This window comes from Narcine bancroftii, chromosome 3 (assembly GCF_036971445.1).
Source record: "Narcine bancroftii isolate sNarBan1 chromosome 3, sNarBan1.hap1, whole genome shotgun sequence".
NCBI lineage: Eukaryota > Metazoa > Chordata > Chondrichthyes > Torpediniformes > Narcinidae > Narcine > Narcine bancroftii.
Genome location: NC_091471.1, coordinates 355897101 through 355923663, shown reverse-complemented (window position 1 = coordinate 355923663; position 26563 = coordinate 355897101). Strand labels below are relative to the sequence as shown.

The window sequence follows — 26563 nt, the reverse complement described above, 5'->3', positions numbered from 1 at the left end:
TTTGCAATGAACCATACGTAACCTCTTCTGTAAAATGACAAAATATATTACAGGGTAATGATCTCTTTGTTGTGTTCTGTAAACTGTAACAATTAAACCAACCGTTGCTTTTCTGCATTTTTCATTTGGCAGGACGATTACATTAGATTGACAATTTTGAAAGTCATTTGTTATTGGGTTTCTTGTAGATAGGCAGGGGAGAGGGAAATCTATTGCATTGCACTGCAGTTTGCACAAATTATTTTATCTCGTCTGCAGTGGCTGACCTGATTTTATTGGATAATTTTTACAGATATAACAAAAATGTTAAGTTTTGCAAGTACAGTTTGAGCACTTGTTCTTTTGAGTAGTCACAGCCTTCAAGCCGCATCCAGTGCTAGAGAAACTCAGCAAATCCATGAAAAGCAAAAAGCAGTCAATGCTGAAGTAACATTCAGTTTAATTCATTGTACCATCTGAAATGTTTCAAATGCTTTGAACATTTAAATTCTCCAGATTGATTCAATTGTTAAGTCTGCAGTTATTCTGCCTTTTCATGAACCAGTGTTTTAAAAATTGATGCCTTTATTTTTGTCTGTGTAAATTATTTCACTTTTGGATTTTATAGAATTATGAATAATGAATAAAGGCTTCTTAATTGGATTTGTATTCAGAGGCCTAAGTCCACAGGATTAGGGTTGAAGTTACCATTTTGGTTTTATGAAGTTAGTTTAACAAATCTGGAAGGAAAAATAAAACAGAGGTTTAGTGAAAATGAATATGGAAGCGCCAGATTTCTGTGAAATCCCTAATGTGTCTTTAAAGTACAGAAACTCAATGTCTTCTTCTGGCCTAGCCTTTACGTGACTCTAATCTCATATTAATGTGATTGGCAATTAACCACCAATTCGTTTAAATAAATCTGCTTCGAAGAACACAATGTACTCTGCAATGGTTTAAGAATTCGTCCACTACCTCCATCATGTGCATCAGTACTGTTCTTGCTCTAGGCCAGCCATTCTCAATGGGGGCCGCAGCACATTTTAAGGGGGTGGGGGACACGGACTGAAATTATACGATTTTTATTTAATGTAGTCAGTAGGAGGGAAGTATGGAAGAAACCAACTAAACTTGACTGCTTCTCAGGGAAGGGATCTGAAAAACTTTTGAGCAGAGACCTAAAGGAGCCATAGCCAAACAAAGCTTGATAATAGCTGCTCTAGGCAGCTTCAATTGAGAATGAAATGATATTTTGAAAGGCATTACCTATTCTGATTGTCATCCACCACTTTAGAAATAATTGTATTTATTTTAATTTTGTCTTTCCAACTAATTCACCCATTTGCACTTAAAACCTGCTACCTTCATTGTACAATTAAAAATATATTGTTTTTTTAAAAACATAAAGTAACTTTATTGGAGAGTTTTGTTCACCAACTGTATGTGTTGATGAGCATTTGTGTAGTTGCAATATAAATGTGCTTTTTTAAATGTGCTGTTTGCTATAAAGCTTTAATAGGTACGCTCCGATTTCCATGCAACATCTAAATGCCATTTTTCCTTTTCTGACAGAACTATACCCAATATATTCCCCTCTCCATATATGACCTTCAAACGTGGATGGGCAGTCCTTCAATATTTGTGTACGACTGCTCAAATGCCGGGATCATAGTGAAGTCGTTTAAGCAGTTTGCATCACAGAGAGAACAGGAGTTAGAGGTATGTTTTTGCTTTTTTTCCTCAACATTCATATAACTGTAAAAGAAGTGTGGCTGCTGTAACGATTCAAATATAAGGTGCTGCATAAGAGGCTGCTTAATAAGAGGAGAGCCCACAGAATTACAGGGAAGATGTTAGATTGGGTGATGGGCAGAAAGCAAAGGATGGGAATAAAGGGATCTTGTTCTGGTTGGTTGCCAGTTACTAGATTATGAATTGAATGGTTTTGTGAGTAAGTTTGTAGATGACACCAAGCTAGGTTGTGGAGTAGGAAGTGTTGAAGAAACCAAAAGGTTGCAGAGAGACTTGGACAGCTTGGGAGAGTGGGCAAAGAAATGACAGATGAGATAGAATGTTGAGAAATGCATGGTTGGACATTTTGGAAGAGGAAATAAACAGATTATTATTTGGATGGGGAGAAAATTCAAAATTCGGAAGGGACTTAGTGCCATTGTACAGGATAACCTGAAGGTTAACTACCAGATTGGATTGACGGTAAAGAAAGCAAATGCTTTGCTCTTTTTTCAAGAGGAAAGAGGTGTTGATGGGGCACTGGTGAGACTTTATTTGGATACCGTGTGCAGTTTTGGGCCCCTTAAAAGGGATGTAATGATGTTGGAGAGAGTATAGAAAAGATTTATGACGGTGATTCCTGGAATGCAAAGGCTAACATAGGAGGAACGTTTATCGGCTCTTAGGATTGTCTTCATTATAGTATAGAAGAAAGAGAGGGGATTTTGAATTGTGAAAGGATTGGACAGAGTAGATGTGAATAAGATCACTCACCCTTAATGAATCCAGGACAAGAGGGCACAGTCTTAGAAGGTACCTATTTAAAAAAGAGATGAAGAGAAATTTCTTTAGCCAGAGGGTCATGGATTTGTGGAATTCATTGCTACATTACAGGTATGGAGGCCCGATCATTGGTGGGGGGGAGTTTAAGGAAGAGATTGATAGGTATCTAATTAGGGTATCGAGGAATATGGGGAAAAGGTGGGAATTTGGAACTCGATGTGAGAACAGTTTAGCTTCGGGAGGATTTGCGGAGCAGACTCTGGGCTGAATGGCCTACTTCTGTTCCTTTATCTTGTGAAATGCAAAGAATATTGGGAATTGTGTTCAATTTTTACCTTTGGCATATTATACTACTGAAAATAAGCAATTTGCAAATGTTGTGTGAGTTGATGCGGGCTGAATCTTAAAATGTGGTAATTTTTTAAAGTTTAATTTCAAATGTTACTTATTATTTTAACACAATAGCCAACATGTGTCAATTAAGCATTTTTTTAATGTTAAATCTCCATGAGAGCAATTAAGCAGTCTCTTTGGCTTGGCTTCGCGGATGAAGATTTATGGAGGGGGTAAAAGTCCACGTCAGCTGCAGGCTCGTTTGTGGCTGACAAGTCCGATGCGGGACAGGCAGACACGGTTGCAGCGGCTGCAGGGGAAAATTGGTTGGTTGGGGTTGGGTGTTGGGTTTTTCCTCCTTTGCCTTTTGTCAGTGAGTTGCACATAAATAGGAGTGCCATCAGTTGTTTTCACAAATGAATTTAAGAGTTTAATGCAATCTAATTTTCCCAATAATCTCCACACAAGCTCACCTCCAGCTCCAGTTCTAGTTGCCTTGCCACGCTAGTTTGGGGACCCTCTTGAATAGCACCAGCAATAGTCTCTGTGAGGATATTTGTGCTCCTTCACTTTAGGTGCAACCTATCTTTCTTGCACAAGTGCCACTAGCCCTAGAAGAGAGCCCAATTTCCTATGTCAATGAAGTCTTCTCTGCTGCACCCATTCCTGCACAGATTTAACAGCATTGTATTCTGATCTCATGCCTCCCTTACATTTAGCACAGAGAATAATCCTGAGACTACAACCCCTGAGGTCAAAACTTTAAAATTAATTCTGAAATCCTAATAATTCTTTGCAGGATCTTGTTGCTCTTCCTCCCGGCGTTGATAGTACCCTTTGACTCTTTCTTGTATTCCAAGCATTTTTGAGAGTGCAAAGTGACTTGAGGTGTGACTATATGGCACCGCTCCATGCCTTGGGGAAACAGGGACTTCATGGTTCTCCCATTTGCATAGAATCTCTTGAATTCCTTGATGCTGACAGTTTAGAGTCAGTTGTTTTTGGAGATTATAATTTGGCTTAAAATGGACTAGAAATATGGAGAATTCTGTCCAGATTTTTACCTTTGGAGCATTATACTACTGAAAATGAGCAATTTGCAAATGTTGAGCTATCTTCATAGATTCTCTTAAATTCCTTGATGCTTCTGAGAGGAAACAGTTTGATGTTTAGAGTCAGTAGTTTGGTGTTCAGCTTCCATTTTGCTCTAGCAACCCCCTGGTACTCTTTGGTGACAATCAGCCAGAAAGAGCCATGGCCAGAGAAGGGCATTGGCTTGCTTTTGGTGGATTTGAGGTTTTTTTTTGCATGGTGAAAGATTATCTACTCTAGACTAATTTGACCTATTTGGTTCAAACCTAGTGTATTCTCTTGGTGCTGGACCTTCAAGGTTGTTGAAGAAATCACACAACTTTGCAGTTTTTACCATTCCAATCAAGATTTTGGATGTGATATCAAGTTCATTGATGTCTCTGTTCCTGCACAGAATGACTGGTTGATGCAACATTAGCAGTGATGGGAGCCTGTGGAAAATAGGCAACTCATTACTTCTTGGAGGTGGGACATGCACATTGAATTCGAATAGAGCATTTTGGAGCAATACACATTCCCACCCCTCAGCCCTATCTCTCTGACTTAAGTGTTGATGATTATATCACCATAGCAGACCAGATGAATTGTTACCATCATCTCCTGACCACATTGCCTGTAGGGCCACCAGCATGACACTGCCTTTGGTTGCTCAAGTACAAAATAGCAGGCTAATCTTAACCATGATGATGTAACTAAATATTGGCACAGTTCTTCTGACATTGCACACATTTTTGATGATGTCATTGATTGTTACAGCCTGCTCATGATTTGAACCATGATACCTACCTCAGACTGAGGTGCAGTGTTTGTTAGATTCCAGCTGCTGTCCAACGTGGAGAAGAAGGCAATATTATGGGGCAGAACCTCTTTTATTGATGCAATGTTTTTCTTAGATCTTTTAAGCCAAGAGCGTGGTTTTGATCTTTTATACCAAGACTGCTGGATCTGGGGATCCTTGCTCCTTGTGGTGCTGCTCCCAGGTTCTCCAAGCTGAAATTCAATGGTTGCTACACTAACTCTGGTTCCAAGACTGGTGAGCTGTCCTTTGGTGTCACTGAGCAGTTGGGAGCACCGTGTGGGTGCTCTGAATACTTCATCTTCTGTCGCAAGTCTTATTTTCCTTATGGTTGCCTTGTTAATTTCGTCATTTTACTTCTGCCTTGTGCCTTTCCTATTACCAACCTCTTGGAGGAGGTGCCACTGTTGGTACTGTGGGGACTCAAGACATCACCGAGTGCTTCATTCATTGGCTCCCTCCGATTCATAGGCATTTCTTTTTCTGCACTGGGTTACCAGGTCTACTCCTGTCTCTGGATTATGCTCCGACTGCTCTGCAATCTCTGCATTAGCTTTAGAGGAGATTGTTGATAGATTAAACTACCCCTCTTTCGTGCTGCTGTTCTGTGTCTTTGTTCTCTATTTCCTCTTCAATCTGCTGCTACTTTTCAGGTGACTTGGGGTTTGTGTATTGGTTTGTGGAAGCAGCTGTCTGTGTCTGGTGCACTCCACTCCTATTTTCCTCACCTTACTGCCAGGGCATTGATGCTTTTTAATTTGAACTGGCTTTGCATAGGTTCTTGGACTCACCAAATTGGTTACAGCATTTGGCTTCCCAGCACAGAAGCAGACCTTTTGGTTCAACTTGTCCAAGTTGTCTATATGAGATCCTACTGTTTCGCTTGTATCTCTCTAAACCTTTCTATGTGCTCGTCTAAGTGTCTTTTAAACATTGTACCCTGCCAGAGTTTATCTGGAAGCTCGTTCCGTATATGCATTATACTCGCTGGAAAAAGTTGACCCATGGGTCTGTTTTAAATCTATCCCCATGCGCCTTAAAAGGCGCCCTCTGGTTTTAGACGATCCTACCCTTCAGTCCCATCTTACCAAATCCCTTTATAAACTCACTCTCCAGTCCTATTGCTATCCTCTCGAATCTTTTCAGGTCCCCTTTACAGATTAATAGCATCCTTCCTACATCTGATGAGCAGAGCCACATACAGTATTCCAAGTCTGCTTGCACCCAAGTCTTGTACTCCTGTAACATGACACCGACACCCTGACTGATTAAGGCAAGCACATCAAAAGCCTTCTTGTCTACCTTCACTTGTGTTTTATGACGCTTCCGTTTCAGCAGATGATTACTTGCAGGAAACTATTTCAGTGCTGCTCTTTTGCATGCTCTGGGTTGACCTTGATGGGTGTGCTTAGTATTCGGGGAACAATACTAGGGCAAGTGGATGGCATTGCAGCCTATATGCCTTTGTTTTGCTTCACGATTTACTTGTCCATGTGCATAGCATATTTATGTATACTCCGCCCTTTCACCATGCCATCTGAGGAAGAAAGCCTCATCAGAAGTACATATGGATAATTTTCTTGTATGATTGTTGTCAACAGTAAGGAGGATCTTTCCTTGCACCTTTCGAAGAAGTTTAGCAGCTTCAAAGAGCCACTAGTTCTCGAAAGGTTATTTTAAAATATTCACTGTGAGGGGAAATCTTTCACCACAAAGGTCTGCTTCGATCAGAAGCAGCCTGCCTCAAGCAACGGCTTCTTCATAAAGATCCCTCTTTCCCAAGATCCCTCTTCAGAAGACGTTGCGTGCACATAAGTGGTCTTCCACTCTGCCCTCATGGTCCTACATATTACTATTACAGACTCTTCCCTGCCACATTAACAACTCTTGGGGAAAAGAAAATCCAACCCCTGGGCAGATGGGTCTCTCTCCTGCCAGGTAAAATTCTTTCAATCTGTTTTTATTTTATTTGAACAAGATTGAGGAGGCAAAGATATTATATAGGCACAGCACCCTGTGGCAATAGTGGAGTAATATATGGTAGCAATTTTTTGAGTGCTATTACTTGGAGAACAGTTCATATGATTCATTAGACTACTGTTTCAGCTTTTATTGTGAAACAGGAGTCTTTGATTAAAATGATTTTTGCACAAATTGAACTTAATTTGATGATGCTAATATCCATGTTATGCAGACTTAACATTCTATTCTTGCACATGATTTTCATGGGTAGTAGCTGATCCAGCTGAAATGAGCATTTGTGAGGAGGTTTAAATTCCTCAGGTGGCAAAAAGCATGCCAATCGAATTGAAAGTGCTTTCTTCAATTGTTTTTTAATTAACAGGCATGGGAAACCCTGGTTTTCAGGGGATGTTGGTGATCTGGTTAAGAAGAAGAGGGGTGTATAGCAAATATAGGCAAAAAGGAGCTAATGAGGTACTTGAAAAGTACAAAAAAAGCAAGAAAATACTCAAGAAATCAGGAAGGCAAAAAGACACAAGGTTGCTCTGGTAGATAATGTGAAGGTAAACGCAAAGGGTTTCTATTAGTATATTAAGAGTTAAAGGATAGTAAGGGACAAAATTGGTCCCCTAGAGAATCAGAATGGTCACCTATGTGTGGAGCCTCATCATGGGGGAGATCTTGTAGATTTTTCATCAGTATTTACACAGGAAACTGGCATAGTACATAAGGAAGGGAAACAAACAAAGGTCATGGAGCAGATGGAGATTAAGGAGGTGGTGGTGCGAATAAAGGTATATAAATCACTCGGGGCCCTGGTTGATGTCTTCAAAATTTCCTTAGCCATGGCTGAGGTGACAGAGGATTAGAGGGGAGCTCATTTTGTTCCCTTGTTTAAAAAACACTCCAAAATAAACCAGGTGAGCCTGATATTAGTAGTTGGTAAATTACTGGAAGGAGTTCTGAGAATTAGGATATATAGGTATTTGGACAATCCAAGGCTGATTAAGGACAGAAAGCATGGCTTTGTGTGTGTTTAATGAATCTAGTGGGTTTTTTTTGGATGATGTTACCAAGAAGGTAGATGAAGGAAAGGCTATGGATATTTTCTACATGGACTTTAGTAAAGCCTTTGACAAGGTCCCACATGGGAGATTAGTTCATAAGGTTCAGACACAAGGTATACATGGAGAGGTTGTAAACTGGATTTGAAATTGGCTGAATTGGAGAAGACAGTGGTAGTGGATGGTTGTTTCTCAGACTAGTGACATTCCTCAGAGATCAATGTTGGGACCATTATTGTTTGTTGCATATATCACTGATCTGGATGATAATGGGGTAAATCGGATCAGCAAGTTTGCTGATGACACAAAAAAAAGGCGTTGTGGACAGCGAGGAAGATTTTCAAAGCTTGCAGAGGGATCTGGACCAACTAGGAGAATGGGCCTCAAAATGTCAGATGGAGTTTAATGCAGACAAGTGTGAGGTGATGTATTTTGATAGGGCAAACAAAGGTAGGACATGCAGAGTAAATAATAAGGTACTGAGGAGTGCGGGGGAGCAGAGATCTGGGAATACAGATACATTGTTCCCAGAAGGTGGCGTCACAGGTGGACAGGGTTGTAAAGAGTTTTTGGCATCTTAGCCTTTATAAATCAAAGTATTGAGTATAGGAGTTGGAATGTTATGTTGAAAAATGAAAGTGCAGAGAAGATTTACTCGGATGATGTGGGTCTTCAGGAGTTGATTTACAGTGAAAAAATCAGTGAGGACTTTATTCCTTACAGTGAAGAAGAATGGGAAGAGATTTGATAGAGGTTTACAAGATTGAGAGGTCTAGACAGAGTGGGAATAGTCTTTTTCCACTTAGATTGGGGAGATAAATAAAAGTGTTCATAGTTTTAAGCCGAAAGGGGAAAGGTATAAGGGAAACATTAGGGGAAAGCTCTTCACTCAGAGGGGTGTGGGTGTGGAATGACCTGCCCTTTGATGTGGTGAATGTGGGCTCGATCTTGTGTTTTAAGAATAAATTGAATAGGTACATGGATGGAAGTAGGTCAGTGGGACTAGCAAAATAGTCAGCACAGACTAGAGGGGCTGAACGGCCTGTTCTGTGCTTGTGCATTCTGTGGTTCATGGTACTTTCTACTTTATGTGAGTCGTGAGGTTTTGGGCATTGGACATTATATAAAGTTTTTTGGAATCCTTTTTTATCTTTATATGAATTTTTACCCATTTTTGTAATGCATCAAATATTGTGGAAATTTTTGGGATTGCATAGATTGAAATTTAACTTTCTTTAGCAAGAACAGTACAAGCTGCCAGTGGAAATGTTCAATGGGTATAATTATATTTTAAATATTTGGACAGATGCACTGAAAGGAAACAGTTAGAGAGATATGGGGTAATTGCAAGCAAATTGGACTAATTCAGATGGGCATTTTGGTTGGCAAGGACGAGTTGGGTTGAAGGGTTGTTTTTTCCCTCCCCCTTGCTATAGAACTCCATGAATCTAAGAAGGGGCAATGAGGTACAGACAGCAGTAAGTCACTAATGTGTGGGTTAATCCAGTGGTCTTAACCTTTTTCTTTTTACTCGCATACCTCTTTAAGTAATCCCTATGTCATCAGTGCTCTGTGATTAGTAAGGGATTGCTTAAGGTGGTATGGGAGTGGTAAGGAAAGGTTCAGAAGCATTGCTCAAGACCCAATTGTTACTGAAATATTTTACTTGAGAAAAATCGTCATTGGTCCATTTCCTTTGGAATTATGAAACCGTGCACATAATGAGTCAGTTAGGCACAATTAAAACAGTGGTTTTCACACTTTTTCTTTCCACCCACGTACCACCTTAAGCAATCCCTTTCTAATCAAAGAGCACCTATGGCATAGGGATTACTTAAAGTGGTATGTGAGTGGAAAGAAAAAGGTTGAGAACCACTGGAGTAATCCAATACATGCAATGTAGAAGACAGATTATTATTAACATTCCATGACGACACACAAACTGGCATTTTTTTTGCCCCAGGTTCCATCTGCCTATCACTCACACACAACCTGCTGGTTCTCTTGTGCTCTTCTCCCAGCTGGTCCCTCCCTTTTCTATTTTCACTTCAAATTCCGCAGCCTCGCGGTTCCAATTAACATTTTGCTGTTGTTGGTCTTCACCTCCATCCTCCCCAATCTGAGTCCTTCCGCTTCATTTTCTCTTTGTTTCCATCTATCACCCACCAGAACACTCTCTCCCACCTCCTTCCTCCCACACTGCACCTGCCTATCATTCTCCATCTCCCCTGATTCCACCACCTGCCAGCCCCTACCTCATCTTCCCTTGTGCATTTTTACTGGCTATCTTCCATCTACCCTCTCAGAGTGATGTAGGATTTCCACCCAAATTATTGACCATCCTTCTCCCTCCACAGATACTGCCCGACTCATTGAATTGCACCAGCAGTTTGCTTTGTTTTTGCTTTTAAGAGTCTACTTGATTTCATTGACTCTCGGAGTTAAAAATGCTACTGTCACTTGAGACCCTCGGAGTTTTTTAAGATTTATCCAGATCAGCATCTTGTATTTTAATATTCCCCTTGCCCAGATACTTTATAGCCTTAAACTTTAATCACATCTGATTGCATGAATAACTGCTGCAAAAGCAGGCTTCTACATTCAAGAAATGTTCATACATCGTCTCAGTTCAGAAGCAGCTCCAATGGACCTTGTTGCTGTTGACTGAAACAGAGTTGCATGATTTGCATATTGGTTGCACACTTCTTTAACCCTTAATTTAGCCAAACTGTCTGTGTAGTATGGAGGTTCACATGATCCCTGGTCAGAAGCTGCCATACCTGCCATTCAAGGTCATTCTTCTTCTTTGGCTTGGCTTCGCGGACGAAGATTTATGGAGGGGGTAAAAGTCCACGTCAGCTGCAGGCTCGTTTGTGGCTGACCAGTCCGATGCGGGACAGGCAGACACGGTTGCAGCGGCTGCAGGGGAAAATTGGTGGGTTGGGGTTGGGTGTTGGGTTTTTCCTCCTTTGCCTTTTGTCAGTGAGGTGGGCTCTGCGGTCTTCTTCAAAGGAGGTTGCTGCCCGCCAAACTGTGAGGCGCCAAGATGCACGGTTTGAGGCGAGATCAGCCCACTGGCGGTGGTCAATGTGGCAGGCACCAAGAGATTTCTTTAGGCAGTCCTTGTACCTCTTCTTTGGTGCACCTCTGTCACGGTGGCCAGTGGAGAGCTCGCCATATAACACGATCTTGGGAAGGCGATGGTCCTCCATTCTGGAGACGTGACCCACCCAGCGCAGCTGGATCTTCAGCAGCGTGGACTCGATGCTGTCGACCTCTGCCACCCACAATAAGCACATTGGTCCCTTTGAAAGAATTACACACCTTTTCACTGGCTCGCTTAATCACCTGCCCTATTTTGGGCATTACCTGAGCCTACTGGTCGGTTGGGGTATAAAGCCAATATGTGGAGCAGCTGCGTGTCTTTTTCACCTGGGAACAAACCCAAGCTCCAGTCCAGGTCACGAGCCATAGATGACACTGGAGAGTCCATCGTGTGCCAGGAAAGGACTGTTGTACCTCATTCCTTGTTATTCGTGTGATAAGATTCTGTAGTTCACGCAGATACTGTTTGCTTCATCTGCACATTTAACCATGGGAATTGCAAGTAATAGCAATCTGTCAGTTGTCACGAGTATTGATTGTTTAGCTGTGTCCATTCTATTGCACGTGGCTTGTCTGAGTGCTTGTGAGAGATTGAGTGCGCAATCCACGTGGAACTTTATCTTGTGGGCAAATAAAAGTCTTGTCGGAATCAACTTGAGTTCAGATGCGTTGCTTCTCTGACCCGCTGAACTTGTTCCTCACATCACGCTGCCCAATGTAGTTTATGGTGGCAGTTTTGTGGCTACTATTCCATAAAATCTGTTTTTATTTAGTACGGCATGAGATTTAATTCTATCCAGCTTCCGGCCTTTTATATCTAGAAGGATAAAGGGTTTTTGAGATAAAGCAGGAATGGGTAAAGGTTCCATTACTGTCATGCAGTACAACATTTAGAATGTCACATGCATGAAATTCTTTAACTTTGTCCAGTGCACCTCACAGAAATGAGGCCCCAGCGAGAAATGAAATTGCAACCCCTGATTTACAAGACCCATGCTCTAACCACTGAGCTATCAGAGCCTCAGAACTAAAGTCACATGATCAGCCATGGACATATTGGCTTAATGAATGGCCTACTCTATTTTCTGTAATTCTAATTAGACTTAGTGGCCCATGTCACGAGTGTATTTTGGCCATTGTGGAGAGGCTTTTGGAATCTTGCGAAATCAGCCATAATTTGAATTTTGTGCAGACTACATGTGAACCAAAATTTGCTCGAGTCCATACAGTTGCCAGGTGACAATAGTCAAATGTTTTTGTAGTTATATAGTGGCTGTTTCTTTTGAATGGAGAACAGTTAAATTTCATTTCAGTTACACAAAGGAGCAAAAGGGATTCATGTTTATTATGTTTTACTTTGATCGTGGAGCGAAAAGTAATGCTCTATTTAATCAGTCATTCAAATACGCCTCGAGCACTCTGGGACCAAATGGCATCTCTTGTAAAAGAGAAGGGTGATGTACATTCTTTACATTATTGCATCCATCCAGAGATTCTGTTTTCGTATTAATGAATAAAGCACAGCCATCTTTTATTGGCCTTAAGATAAAACAATCGTGACATTTTCAAAACTGTTTATAATCTGTGAAGTGTCATCAAAAACTGCTCTAAGGAATGGCATTGATGGATGCTTTCATTTACTCTGAGTGGGCGAGAGTTGTATTTAAATTGTAAATTGTAGGCGTGTAGCTATTAATTGTGTTTCATCATCAGTCTCCATTAATTCATTCGACAAGATTAAAAATTATTAGACAATCTAATAGATGTGCACAATTGTAAATTGTGTGGCAAACTCAAAAGATTTAACTTCCTTCTATGGTTCACTCTCTGTGTCTCTTCTGATCTTCAGTTGTTTCAGCTTTCGCCTCAAATTGCTCTGTTGGTCTTGATTCCTTTCTTATCTCCCTTTAATCTTTATCCATGTACCATAAAACTTTAAGAATTCATGATTTACATTCAAAAATCCTGATGGTTTGGCACCTGGCTCATCAAGTGCTCTATTCATCGTCACTCTCCTGGGCTTTGGTTCCTGAGCTCCCTGTTCATCTTCTGTTGTGTCTCCACACTACCTGACCTACCCACCAGCACCTCCAGTTCCTGCACTTCCTTTCAACTTCATTGAAATATTACTGTGAAACATTTTTTAGAACATATTGCAGCACAGGAACAGGCTGCTTGGCCCATGATATCAGTGCCAAACATAATGCCAAAATAAACTAATATTCTGCTGCTTGTGTATTTGCTTCCACTATGGCCCTCAGCATTCTGTTACAGACCCCTCCTGCTCTCAAGGTAAAAAAGAAACTTGCCCCGTGCATCTCCTTTGAACTCCCCCCCCCCCCCAACCCACCCATGTCGTCTTGGGAGAAAAAGAAACCTTCCTCTATTACTCTTTCTTTTGTGGGCATGCAATGTCCAAACTAAATTCACTGTGGATCTCAGGCAGTGAATAAAAAGTAAACTGGAGCATAAATTAAATAATATTTGATAATACAGAAAAATTGCTGGCCCAGCACCACCAAACTCTCAAGCATGTAGGTTTACTCCATCAGCTTGTATTCATAATCACTAGCCTGACGGTACTCTCAAGTAGACCTACTAGTCCTTGTGTAATCTCTGGCTATTCCATCCATACTTCCTGTCTAGTTTGTTAAAATCTGGATGACACTCTCAATTCCCCTTTATCCACACATACAAATTTCAATTGTCCAGCCCTTCATTGTGCATTTACTGCAATGTTTGCGAAACTATTTGAATCCTTGCCTCCACTTCACGTCATTAATGCTCTTGTCCTTGGCCTGTTGATTTCATGCTGCCTTTATCCCTGGCCCTTTACATCTCAGCGAATCTGACATGAATAGATAGGGTGAACTTGGTTTAACCACAATTTCAGCTCAAATTTGTCAATATTGCATGATCACCCTGAAGTGCAAGCTAATGTGAAATCCCTCTTTCCCTGTCTCTTCTGCCTTCAGTCAAAAAATAATCAAGATTAAAATCATCTGATGATGTTGATTGAAAATTTAAAAAAAAATCAAGATGTTGTAAATCTAAAATGAAAATAGGAAAAGCTGGAAGCATTCAGCAAGTCCAACCTTGTCTTTTTAATTTAAAAAATATTTAGACAAACAGCACGGTAACAGGCCCTTCTGACCCATGAGCCTGTTCTACCGAATTAACCTACAACCCCCATATGTTTTGAAGGGTGGGAGGAAACTAGAGCACTCGGAGGAAACCCATGCAGAAACTGGGAGAGCCCCCCAGTCAAATCACACACAGTTCAAAGTTTACATTCTCGTTGAATCCCTATATCCCTTGGTTCTCTTAGTATCCAGAAATGAATTGATCTTGGCCTTGAACATTTTCAGGGCGGCATGGTTATTGTAGCAGTTAGCACAACACTGTCATCACCATCAGCGATTAGGACTGGGTTTGAATCCCGTGCTGTCTTTAAGGAATTTGTATATTCTCCCCGTTTCTGCATGGGTTTCCTCGAGGTGTTCCGGTTTTCTCCCACCGTTCTAAACGTACCAGGTCAATTGGGTGTAACTGGGCCGAGAGAGCCTTGTTACCATGCCGCATATCAGAATTTAAAAACACACTTTTATTCTATCAGCAGTTAAATCTAAGGAATAATCTTTTGTTTCTTAAAATCTCTTCACGTGACCTGCAGTCAAGATTCTACTGAGCATCTCCACATCTGATCCCTGTGGAATAGTGATGGCTTCTTCACTTGAAGACAGATTGAATGGGGTACAAGGAGCTGTCCTTGGTTTATGTTAGGATGGTTGATATCACGGAGACAAAAACAGAATTAAAAGTGTTGATTTGCAGGCTATAGTAAAGGCTAGAATATAAAATATTAGTTTTGAGATGATGGTCAAGTGACAACTTGTGATTCTTTTTTGCATCGAACTGGAATTTAAGGAAAGACAGATTGGTATTTTAAAGCAGAATTCTTCTTCTTTGAAACCCCAATTTATAAAGGGGTTTTTAAATATAGGGATGATTAATTCTATAATGAATAGTGATGGATGATTCATACTCTTCTACCAGACTGTCATTAAGCATCTTATTCCCCTCTGGAAGAAGAATGCTTTTGACTGGTATTCCATTGTGCCTTTGGTTAAACAAGAGTGCTTGTGATTTCTTCTGAGAGGCAGTTTCCAACAGAAGCAATGCATATTTCATAATCTTAGAGAATACTTTGCTTGAAGTAAAATGCACAAATGCTGGATTCTGCTGAGAAGTGTAAAGCCACACATTTCCACAATTCACTGTGAAGCTGTAAAAACACTCCATCTCTATTCAGAGCAGCCTGGTAAGCCAATTAGTGAATTTATTTCCGTCCCATTATAACTTATTTTGCATGGAAATAATGGTTTGTTTGCTCTGGGGATTGTGCACATGGATTTTTTGGCCCACTAGCAGCAAAGGGTTCTGAAGCTAAAACAGCAAACAATCTTGGCCTTGCAGAGCCATGTGAAGATGTGGTGCTATGCACTCATGATGTGGAATTGAAAGTATATTCAGTGAAAAAATATCCAAGTTATCATGGTAATGTCTGCTTGTTTTACTGTAAGTGCACTGAGATCCATTACAGATTAATATTTCATTCCATATTTGAAATGCCTAAGGTGTTCAACATATTTGTGTGCCACGTATTGGTAGCTCATTCTGGAATACATTAGAATTATTTTAATATTGCTTTATTAATTGCTGACTATTGCATCTTCACAGCTCTGGAAAATCTTTGTGGTCATTAGAATAAGTAATACAGGGGACAGGCCCTTTATTCCAATTTGTCCATGCCAACCATTTTGGCATTCAGGGTTAGTCCCATTTGCCTGCATTTGCCCAAAATGCTTCATAACCACTGCTCATATTTGGACATATTTATAGTTAGCTTCAAAATTGTATAGCTTTGCCTGGCTACTTGTTCCATTCTCTTAGTCAGATAGTTGCCGTTCAGCTACAGTTTAAAACTCTTCTCTCTCAAATCTATGATGTCTAATTCTCGGAACATCTACCCTGGGGGAATAAAAACTGTGACCATTCATGTCCCTTATGGATTTGTATGTGTCTTGGGTCACTGCTCAGTCTCCTGGGCTCCAGGAAAAAAGACCCAGTCTTTCAAGCCTCTTGCTGTAACTTGGTAGCATCCAGATGAATTGTTTTGTCTCCCTTTTCAACTTTAAGATTTCAGATTTGTTGTCAGAGTACATGCAAGTCATCACATACAACTCTGAGATTCCTTTTCCTGTAGGAGAGGCAGAATTACCACTTATTGGTAGTGCAAGAAAAAAAAGTGTACAATGTACACATTTAAACAAAGAAATGTCAACAAACTGTGCAATAGAGGGGAAAAAAGTGCAAATGTAAGAGTCCCTGATTGAATTTATTGTTGTGTTGTGGCATCATTAAATGCTGAAGATTCTGGGTTTGTGAGCAAATAATTTATGGCAGAACTTGTGCAGGGCTGTAGGAGTGCTTCATTCTCAGAGATACTATCTTTTTGATAAAATCAACTAAAGGCTCAATAACCCACACAAGATCTCAAAAAATGTGTTTGAACAGTCTGTAGAGTAGACAGTAAGTGTAGTATTATAGCAGCTGATGTAGGGATTATTGGGATACTGATGCCTATATTAAGAATGCTTTAGGTATATTCAAACTATCTCATTAACCTAGAATAAAGCAAAGAGTGGGGGGGTGGTGTATTTAATATGAATTTTTTGGTTGCAATTAAATAGTTCAGCTTTTTTGTAATCTAAAAATATGGACCCGAAATGTTGACCATTCATTTTCACCAACTGATGCTGCTGTACTTACTGACTTCCTCCAGCAGTCTTGCTTTTTTGCACACACTTTCATTAATATGCTTTAAGGTACTGAGTGATCAATATAGGAATGTAAACAGCTGGGATTTGGACTTCTGATCTGCTTATTGCAGGAAGAGAGAAAGTAGGACAGAGCATCACTTTTTTACTGAATCATTTATGTGAAATTCAAAAAGGTTGTTGAGGAAGAAAGCAATCTGTCATCTTCAAAATCTCAATTCAGAATGCTTTCTTATTTCTATTTGTGGTTTCTCTGGGGACTGAATTTCAACATTTGCCAGTGTCATCGTGTGCTGACCTCAGCAGCTCCTTAAGCCCCTATGTTGCTGGCAGTTGCATGGCCACCTGGAGGTAGAAGGGGAGTGGGGGGGGGGGGGGTTGTTTCTCCAGTCTTTAATTCTGTTTGATCAATAGTACTAATTGTAGCACATGGTTTCACATGGTTTAGTCTGAACTGCATTAGTGCTGGTTAGAAGAGATATTTGAGAAGAATTGATTGGTCTGAAATCCCACATGTTGAATGTGTGGTGAGGCTGAACAGTATGACTTGCTTATTCATTCTGTTTGTGGAGAATTTTTGACCATAAAGAACAGATGCTTTTTGCATTTACGGGTGGCACAGTTAGCCTAGTGGTTTGCACAACACTATTACAGGGCCAGCGATCCAGGTTCGAACCCGAGTTCAGTCTGTAAGGACTTTGTACATTTCCCTGTGTCTGCATGGGCTTTCTCTGGTGCTCCAGTTTCCTCTCCAAAAATGTGCAGGGATTGTAGGTGAATTAGTGTATTTGTGTGGGAAGGGTCTGTTACTGTTCTCCATAATAAAATTATGTTTCTATATTATAACCATTTTAAATTAAGGTAAAATGCTTTTTTAGCATTTCATTTGATTTGTTTTCTACTTATGATGTGTTTTCACATTAATTTCTGGCTGATCAGTTTTCCTGGTGTACTCTTCTTCACTTGCAAATGTGGCATGAACAAAATTAAGTCTTCCATGTTGCACGATGTACTCCAGTACTATTAATGAAGCTACTGCTTTTTCATTTTAAAAGTTTGGAAGCTTGATCTTGGCTAAATATGAATGCACTCTTTGACCCAGCCCAGATTGTCATGCACACTTGCCCTGTGCTATTGGTCTGTTATTAGGAAGGCAAGAATCAGACGTGTCTGGTGTTCCCTTATACTTGACATATCCCTTGTTTCATTCACAAAATACCTGGCTTTGTTCTTGGCTGGATGGATCTCTACCTCAGCAAGGTACAACTTTTCAGCAGAAGGCAGAGGGCAGTACAGGGTGGGAACTTTTTTGCTTGCACATGGTAAGCAACAAAAAAAAAATTACCTCATGTTTCTGACCACCTATTTTGACAGAAATATTGACATGTCATGGGCATGTCAGTGCTTTTAATTAAGTTAAATGTTTATCACCTGAAAATTGTCAATCTCAGTGCTAGATTTTTACAGTATATGTCATATTAAAATGATAGTTAATCATTGCAGTATCCGTAATTAATGTAAACTGACATGGTCTTTTGGTAAATGAAAACATGTTATCTCTAGAATTGTAATGTTCATTCAATCCAATGAAATCATGTTCTTCATTGGAAAGCATTGAGTTTTTAGTAATAGCTTTGCCTTTTCAGGTTGCAGCCATCAATTCAAACCATCCTCTGGCACAGATGCCATTGCCACCATCAATGAAGAACTGCATTCAACTGGCTGCCTGTGAGGCCACTGAACTTCTACCGATGAACCCAGATTTGCCAGCAGATCTTTTCACTTCATGCCTTACCACACCTATTAAAATAGCGTTGCGTTGGTGAGTATATTAATGATAGATTCTTTTTATTCTGGACAGTGATTTATTGTAACAAAGCTATCAGAGGAGTGGTGGAAGATGGCAGCGTTAGAGACTTCTAGGTAGACATGCAAGTATGCAGGAAATGGAGGGATGCGTATCATGTGCTATCAGTAGAGATTTCAGAATTAGAATCAGATTTTATTGTCAAGAACAAGTCACAAAATTTGGTGTTTTGTGGCAGCGTCACAGTGCAAACATTCATATTATCAACCATCTTGCAATAATATATTTTAAAAAGTAGTGCGTGAAAAGTAAGGCAGCATCTTTGGTTCATCAATCATTCAGGAATCTGATGGCAACAGGGTCTTTTGGTAAATTAAAATGTTCCATTGAGTGCTCGTCTTTAGGCTCCTGTACCTCTTTCCCGATGATAGTGGAATGAAGAGGCCATGGCCTGGGTGGTGGGGGTCTTTGAGGATAGTGGCTGCTTTTTTAAGACACTACCTCATGTAGATATTCTCAATGAAGTGAAGTCTGTTGCCTGTGATGTAGAGTTAATAACCCTCTGTAGTTTATTCTTGACCTGAGATTTTGTGCCTCCATACCAGGCAGTGATGCAACCAGCCAGAATGCGCTCCACGGTACACCTGTAGATGTTTACGAGAGTCTTCGATGACATAGTAAATCTCCTCAAGCATCTCCCAAAATGTAGCTGCTGGCAAGCCTTCGTGGTGATTGCATCAACTTGGAGGCTCCATGACAGATCTTTGGAGATGTTGACACCCAGGAATTTGAAATTTTTGACTCTCTCCACTGCTGAGCCCCCGAAGAGGACTGGGTTGTGTTCTCCTTACTTTCTCCTGAAGTCCACAATCATCTCCTTCGTTTTGTTAACATTGAGTGCAAGGTTTTTGATGTGACACCACTCAATGAGCTGATCTATCTCCCTCCTGTATGGTTTCTTTTTGCCGTTTGTGGTTCTGCCAAACTTTAGAAAGCATTGGAATTATTTCTGGCCACACAGTCATGGGTTCATGATGAGTAGAGTAGTGGGCTAGTAAAATTGTTTAATTGGCAGTGTGTTTGGCACAGATGTGGGCAGAGTGCTCTGTCCCCGGACTGTACTGTTCTTTTATGTTAACAAGAAAATATTGAACAATTCGATTGGGGTTCATCAGGAAAAATGTCAAAATGAATTTTAAAGTCACTGGAACTATAAGTTGGAGATGGTTGGTAAAAGAATTGGTTTCCAAAATAAAATCTCAAACTGATGGTTGGAAATTTTGATGTGCCTCAAACACCAGACTCAATGGTGTGCAAAAGAAAGGGGGCTGAATAATGTTACGATGCTGAAGGTGGAGGTAGAGTGAATCGTGGCTTTCAAAGAGAATTGGAAGGCAGAGAGAAAAATAACTTGCAGCACTATCTGGTTAGTGTGGTGTAACCAGTTTGACAGTATTACTGCTTTTTTTTAATGATGGACATGAACTTTTATTGCAATCAGTTATTTGTTGCCACTTTAATGATTTAGATTATGAAATGTATGGCTTTGTGACCAAGTTTGCAGATGATGGTAAAGGTAGGTGGAGAAGCATGTCGTGTTGAGGAAATGGACAGATTAAGAGAATGGGTATAGAACTGGTCAATAAAATACGATTTCAGAAAGTGTGCAGTCATGCACTTTGGCAGAAAAATTAAATGGGCAGACTATTATTTTTAAAATAGGAAAACAATTAAATATACCCAGATGCAAAGGGACCTGGAAGTCCTCGTGCAGGATAACATGAATGTAAACTTGCATGTTGAGTTGGTGGTTAAGAAGGCAAATGCATGATTGACATTCATTTCAAGAGGAATAAATATAATCGGAGGGATATTAACATTAGTGCTTTATAAATCACTGGTGAGACCTCGCTTGCAGTTTGGTGAACACTTTTGGGCTCCTCATTTAAGAAGGGATATTGGAGAGGGTTCAGAGGAGATTCACAAGGATGATTCCAGGAATAAGAGTTATCGTATGGAACATTTGATAGCTCTTGGCCTGAACTTGTTGAATTTAGGAGAATGAGAGATGTCAATGAAACATTTTGAAGTTGAAAGGCATGGATAGAGTAGATGTAGAAAGGTTGTTTCCCATAGTGGGATAGTCTAGAACAAGAGGGCACAACTCCATGATTGAAGGGCATCCGCCCAAAACAGAGATGCAGAGGGATTTCTTCAGTCAGAAGATGGTAAATCTGTGGGATTTGTCACTACAAGTAATTGTAGAGGCCAACTCAATCGATGTTTTAAAGGAAGAAATGGATAGGTTATTGATTTGTCAGAGCATCAAATGTTATGGGGAGAAGGCTGGGCAGTGGGGGTGAGTTGGGAAAATGATGTTAAAAGGCGGGGCAGACTTGAAAAGCTGAATAGCCATTTCTGCTCCTATGTCTTATGGTCAGATGAGTAAAAAAATGGCAGATGAAATGAATTCAGAAAGAATAAACTCGATAGGGGATTATGGAATAAAAAGTATGGAGGTAAAGACAGGGAATGGTTGGTAGATAAGGTAATTAAGATGGATCAGGGGATATTTGCTTTGATTGATTGAATACAAGGATAGACAAGTCCCAGTCGTACAAAACAATAACTGGGATGCAAGAAGTGTATTGCATCTACAAGATTTCATAGATTTCTGTTAATTGTTAAGTGGATTAGAAGTGATGTGAGGAGAATTATTTATTCACTCCCATGCATCATGAAGATCCAGTATAAAACCGAAAAACTCATCACAAGGTACTCAAATAAGCCCTTCAAATTTCATAAACGTGTGAGTTAATGGACCAAGCTCCACTGTGCGGTGGGTTTCGGCTGGAAAGCTCTTTTGGTTGATGTGGACGTGATAGAGTGGACAATGTCCTCCTTTTGCACAAATGTCTGCAATTCTATAAATCTTTTGAATTAATGAGACTTGGTGGCCATAAAGAAAAACGTGGAGATGCTAGAGTGCAAGTGAAGTAAAAGCAAAATACTGGTAATACTCAACATGTCAGAAACAGAGCTCAGATTTTGGGCAAGATGAAAGGTTCTAAACCTAAAGGATTCATCCTTATTCCTCTCTTCAGTGCTGCTTGATTTGCTGAGCTATTCATGTTTTCATGGAGCTTGATTCACCTTTTGCACACTATTGTCATGGCATTGCATCGTTGGCCACACTTCAAAATTACTTCATTAGGTTTTGTGTTTTGGAATATTTTCAGGGTGAACAAGGTACTATTACAAATCTTAAATGGAAGATAACTTTTCAAATATTTTCCAGTTCTGCCTAAAGGTTTTTTTAATATTGGAGGTCCTTCAGTGAAAGGGAGACTTACTTTGGTGGTTTTTCATTGTCTTCCAGTTGTTTCTGCATCTTGGTGTGCACTTTGATTGATTTATTAGCTCCCAGAAACACAACACATTACATGTACCAAGTATTTTCTGAAATAAGGTTGGGGCTGAGACAAAATTGCAATGGATTTCGTTGTCTGCAATTATGGATTATATTTGCCAACGAATAAAAGAAAAAATGTGTCATCCCATTTGCTGCAAGTTAACCAGAATCTCATGGAAGTTAGCTCTATGTTATTGGCAAATGTAAAATTGATGGTCTCTTGGGTAGGTATATTGGAAGAACTCTATATCGAGGAGATGCTAGTGAAAATTGACTCAAGGTTGGAAATACCATTGATTCGACCACTTTAAAAAAAAAAATACTTTGCCCAATCTAAGAATCAGAATTTATTATCATGAACAAGTCACGAAATTTGATGGTTCATAGCAGCAGCGTCATAGAGCAAACATTCATATTATAACCATCTTACAACGTTACTACTTAAAAACAAAGTGCACAAAGAGGCAGTCTTTTTGGTTCATTGATTATCCAGGAATCTGATGACAGCAAGGAAGAAGCTGTCTTTGCCATTGCGTGCTCGTCTTTAGGCCTGTACCCTTTTCACGACGGTAGCAGAGTGAAGAGGATGTGGCCTGGGTGGTGGGGGTCTTTGAGGATAGAGGCTGCTTTTTTGTTAAAAGAAGCCACCTCGTGTAGATGTCCTTGATGGATTGAAGTCTGGTGCCTGCGATATCACAGGCAAAGTTTACAACCCTCTGGAGTTTATTCTTGTCCTGAGAGTTAGCGCCTCCATACTAGGCAGTGATGCAACCAGCCAGAATGGTCTCCATGGTACACCTGCAGAAGTTTACGAGAGTCTTCAGTGACGTACCAAATCTTTTCAGAAGGTGGGCCTTCTTAAGGTTTGCATCAGCATGGTGGCTCCAGGACAGATCCTCTGAGATGTTGACACCCAGGAATTTGGAGTTCTTGACCCTCTCCTCTACTGAGCTATTCATGAGGACTGGGTTGTGTTCCCCTGACTTTCCCGAGGTCCACAATCGTCTCCTTGGTTTTGCTGACGTTGAGCACAAGGTTGTTGTTGTTACACCATTCGATGAACTGATCTATCTCCCTCCTCTACGTTTCCTCATTGCTGTTCGAGATTCTGCTGACAACTGTGGTGTCATCGGCAAGCTTGTAAATAGCATTGGAATTATGCCTGGCCACACAGTCATAGGTGTATAATGTGTAGGGCAGTGGACTAAGCATATATCCTTGGGGTGCGCCTGTGTAGATACAGGGAGGAGGAGATATTGTTTCCAATTCATATTAACTGTGGTCTTCTGATGAGGAAGTCAAGGATCCAGTTGTGGGGGCGTGGGTACAGAGGCCCAGAGTTTGTAGCTTCTTGACCAGCACTGAGGGAATAATGGTATTGAAGGCCAAACTGTAGTCAATGAAGAGCAGCCGTATGTATGAATTGTTTTTTTCGAGGTGATCCAAAGCTGAGGGGAGAGCCAGCGATATTGCATTCTGATGGTAGGCAAATTGCAGCAGGTCCAGATCTTGGTGTCACAAGTCACTACATTTCATCATGTCTGTTCCTCCTTTCCAATCTTTCTGACTTTTCTTAAAAGCTTAATTTGCTGGTCAGTGCAGGATGGGGAAACAGCCTGTTCATTTCCAGCTCAGATTTGTGTGTATAGGGGAAAAATATAACCATGTAACCATATACAGCTCGGAAACAGGCCATGTCGGCCCTTCAAGTCCGTACCGGTTTACTTGAACAACTCCACTTATTTATAACTGAAGGAGTTCTGAGGGTTTTCAGACTGAGGTGGGTTGGGCATTATCTTTATTCTTGTCTTCATATTGGATATTTCCAATATTCTATTTCCACATTAAAAAATTGACTTTGGTCTCCAAAATTTTATTTTCCCCAATAATTATTGACACCAACATAAATAAATAATGAAACAATAATCTGGTTTAAGAATCCAAAAAGTATTACATTCACTTGTAATAAATCTTCACTATTTTGAGATCTCAAAAACAAAAGGTTGGACTTGAAATGGCCATGACCTTGAACAAGTATTTTTTGTCAGACTTCAGTATGCAAGATGCAGGTAACATGCCAGAGAGTGACGTTAAGGAGGTGATGAGGTCTTCAATACAATTGCTATCAATAAAAAGGCAAATTAATTGGCTAAAAGGTAGATGAGGTCTACTGGTCTGGAATGCATCCCATGGTACTGAAAGAAGTCATTGGAAATATGTCAAAATTGTCTGGAATTTGGGCAGGTCTCAGCAAATGTAATGTCATTGTTTAAAAAAAGGTGGACAAAGGTAGGTAACTATATGCCAGTTAGCTTAAAGTCCATTGATGGGAAAATGGTTAAAGCTAATATTTAGGAAAAAGTTGCAGGATATACAGAGATAAAGTGAGCAAGAAGGCAGATGCAGCATGGATTCAGAAAGGGCAGTTTTCATTTATCTAATTTACTGGAGTTCTTTGAGGATTATAACATGCGCAGTAGATAAGAAATGAACAGGTAGAATGAGCAATGAAATGACGTGCTTCTATTTTCCAGCTTATATTCCATCATTTCTGTCAAGGGGAAGATGTAACCCATGTTACTATGTAGTAAATTCTGAACGGCTGGAGCTTATTGCTCTTGGAATTCCTGATATTTTGGAATGCTAGGTTGCTCATGTGTTTGTCAAGCATATATTTGTTTTCCTATTCAGTTTTGCTACCATGGCAACTCTAAAGGGATACCGAGTAAATGGTTTATGATGGAGATGGTTCTGAGAGACATTCTAATTGGTGGAGTGTGCTGGGATCATTGCATTAAACAGGTCTTGGCATCGAGGAAAAAAAATGCTCTTTACAAGATTAGAAGGGCCATAATCAACATGGATGAAACTTTTGTCGCATTATGTCTACTTGGGGGGTATAAAAATAAAGATCTTTAGCCTTAAATTTAAAACCAACTTATAAATAATAGCTTTGACATTTGCATGGCTCGGTTTGTAAGAATAACCTTTGATTTGAACAAGAATTGCAATTGCAACTCATGGAGACCTGAACGGAAATAATCTGCTTGTCACTTCTCCAGATGTCGGTTTCATTTCAGTGTTGAATTTAAATTTAGACATACAGCATTTCAGCCCACGAGTCCAGGCTGCCCAATTGATCTACCACACTGGTATCTTTTGAGCAGTGGGAGGAAACCGGAGCCTCCCCCCCCAAAAAAAAGGACCTCGCTGTTGCTTTCCTTGACTACTAACTTCAAAATCAAGAATGCAAGATGTATGCGTTTAGATGATCAAGTGATGTGCTTGGTGTGGTTTTTAATTCTTAACCAGTAATTATCAGGATGCAGTAATTTCCCCTTCAGGGTTATGACATGCAAATTCAGCTTCAGACAATGCATCTATAATTTGATTTTCTGGATTAATGTTGGTGTATGAAGGGTCATTCACTTTGGAAGAAACAAAGTACATTTGGTCATTATTTAAATGGTGAAAGATTGCAGTCTGCTGCTGTGCAGGGGGACTTGGGAGTGCTTGTGCATGAATCGTGAAAGGTTAGTGTGCAGCTGTAATATTTAATCAAGGGCAAATAGAAGAGGGAATTGAATTTGGGTAGGGAAGTTCTGCCGCAACTAAGCAGGATACCGGTGAGGCTGTACCTGGAACACTGTGCAGTTATAGTCGACTTAAGAAAAGATGTACCAGCTTTGGAGATGGTGCAGAGGAGGTTCACCTGATGAGGGGATAAACCTGAGAAGAGAGAGAGAATCGCTTGGGGTTATACTCACTAGAAGTCAGAAGAATGAGAGGGGATCTTATAAAAACATATAAAGGAGATAGACAGAGTCTTGAAAGTTGTTTCCACTGCCTCCGAGACTAGAACTTGGAGGCATCACCTCCAAATTTGTGAGAGTAGATTTAGGAGAGAGATTGAATGATGACAATTTTGCCAAATTGTTTTTGCTCGTGGACTTGTAACTTGCTCTTTCTTATTGACAGGTTCTGCATGCAAAGAAGTGCCAGACTGGTGCCTGGTGTGACACTGGACTTGATAGAAAAGTAAGTTGGTTATGTATTATATTTATTCTATTTTAACCTCGCCCCCAATTTATTTCTGAGAGATATTATTTCAAAAGATACCAAGTTCGCGATTTTATTTTCTGAACGCACCTCATTCTACTAAATAGACCACTGCAATAAATTATGCATTATTTGATTTAATTAAAATTCTGCTGAAATATGAGGGGTTGATTTAAAAAAAAATCAGCATGTAAATTTGAATTGTGGGGTGTTTTAATATGCTCACAATTTGGAATTTTATATATCGCAGGTACTTTGCATTTAGTTTAGTGCTAATATTTATTGTATATTTTAAAGTCCTCAATTTATGTGGGTAAATGAGAACTGTGTTCTTGCTCTTAGTGAAGTCCATACATTAACACTTGCTTGTACATAAAGATTAGTCAATAAAATCAGGTTCTTAGCACTTTTTATGTTTCAGATTGAGAGTCCAAACAATGCTAGAAAATGTAACGATTTTTTCTCATTAAAATTATTTAAAATAGAAAGTGAAGTGGAAACATTTATCAAAGCTTTGAAAACAACTTGGCATACAATAGGAGATAATTTATTTGAGTGAAAGGAAAATTATTTAATTCCTCCCTGTCTCTTGGGATATAT

At 40.0% G+C, this 26563-nt stretch overlaps 1 protein-coding gene across 7 annotated transcripts in view; it reads left to right on the top strand.

The window, feature by feature from the left end:
* Positions 1–26563, top strand: part of rptor (regulatory associated protein of MTOR, complex 1) — a 339346-nt gene that overhangs the window by 96431 nt on the left and 216352 nt on the right. For 5 of the 7 annotated variants that reach the window (XM_069929956.1, XM_069929955.1, XM_069929957.1 and 2 more), the window contains exons 5-7: positions 1552–1698; positions 18332–18507; positions 25883–25942. In XM_069929956.1, the coding sequence (XP_069786057.1) occupies positions 1552–1698; positions 18332–18507; positions 25883–25942 (383 nt within the window). Of the gene's footprint in view, positions 1–1551; positions 1699–4706; positions 4952–18331; positions 18508–24703; positions 24802–25882; positions 25943–26563 lie in introns of those variants that run through there. The other 2 variants (XM_069929959.1, XM_069929961.1) reach the window with 2 other exon arrangements.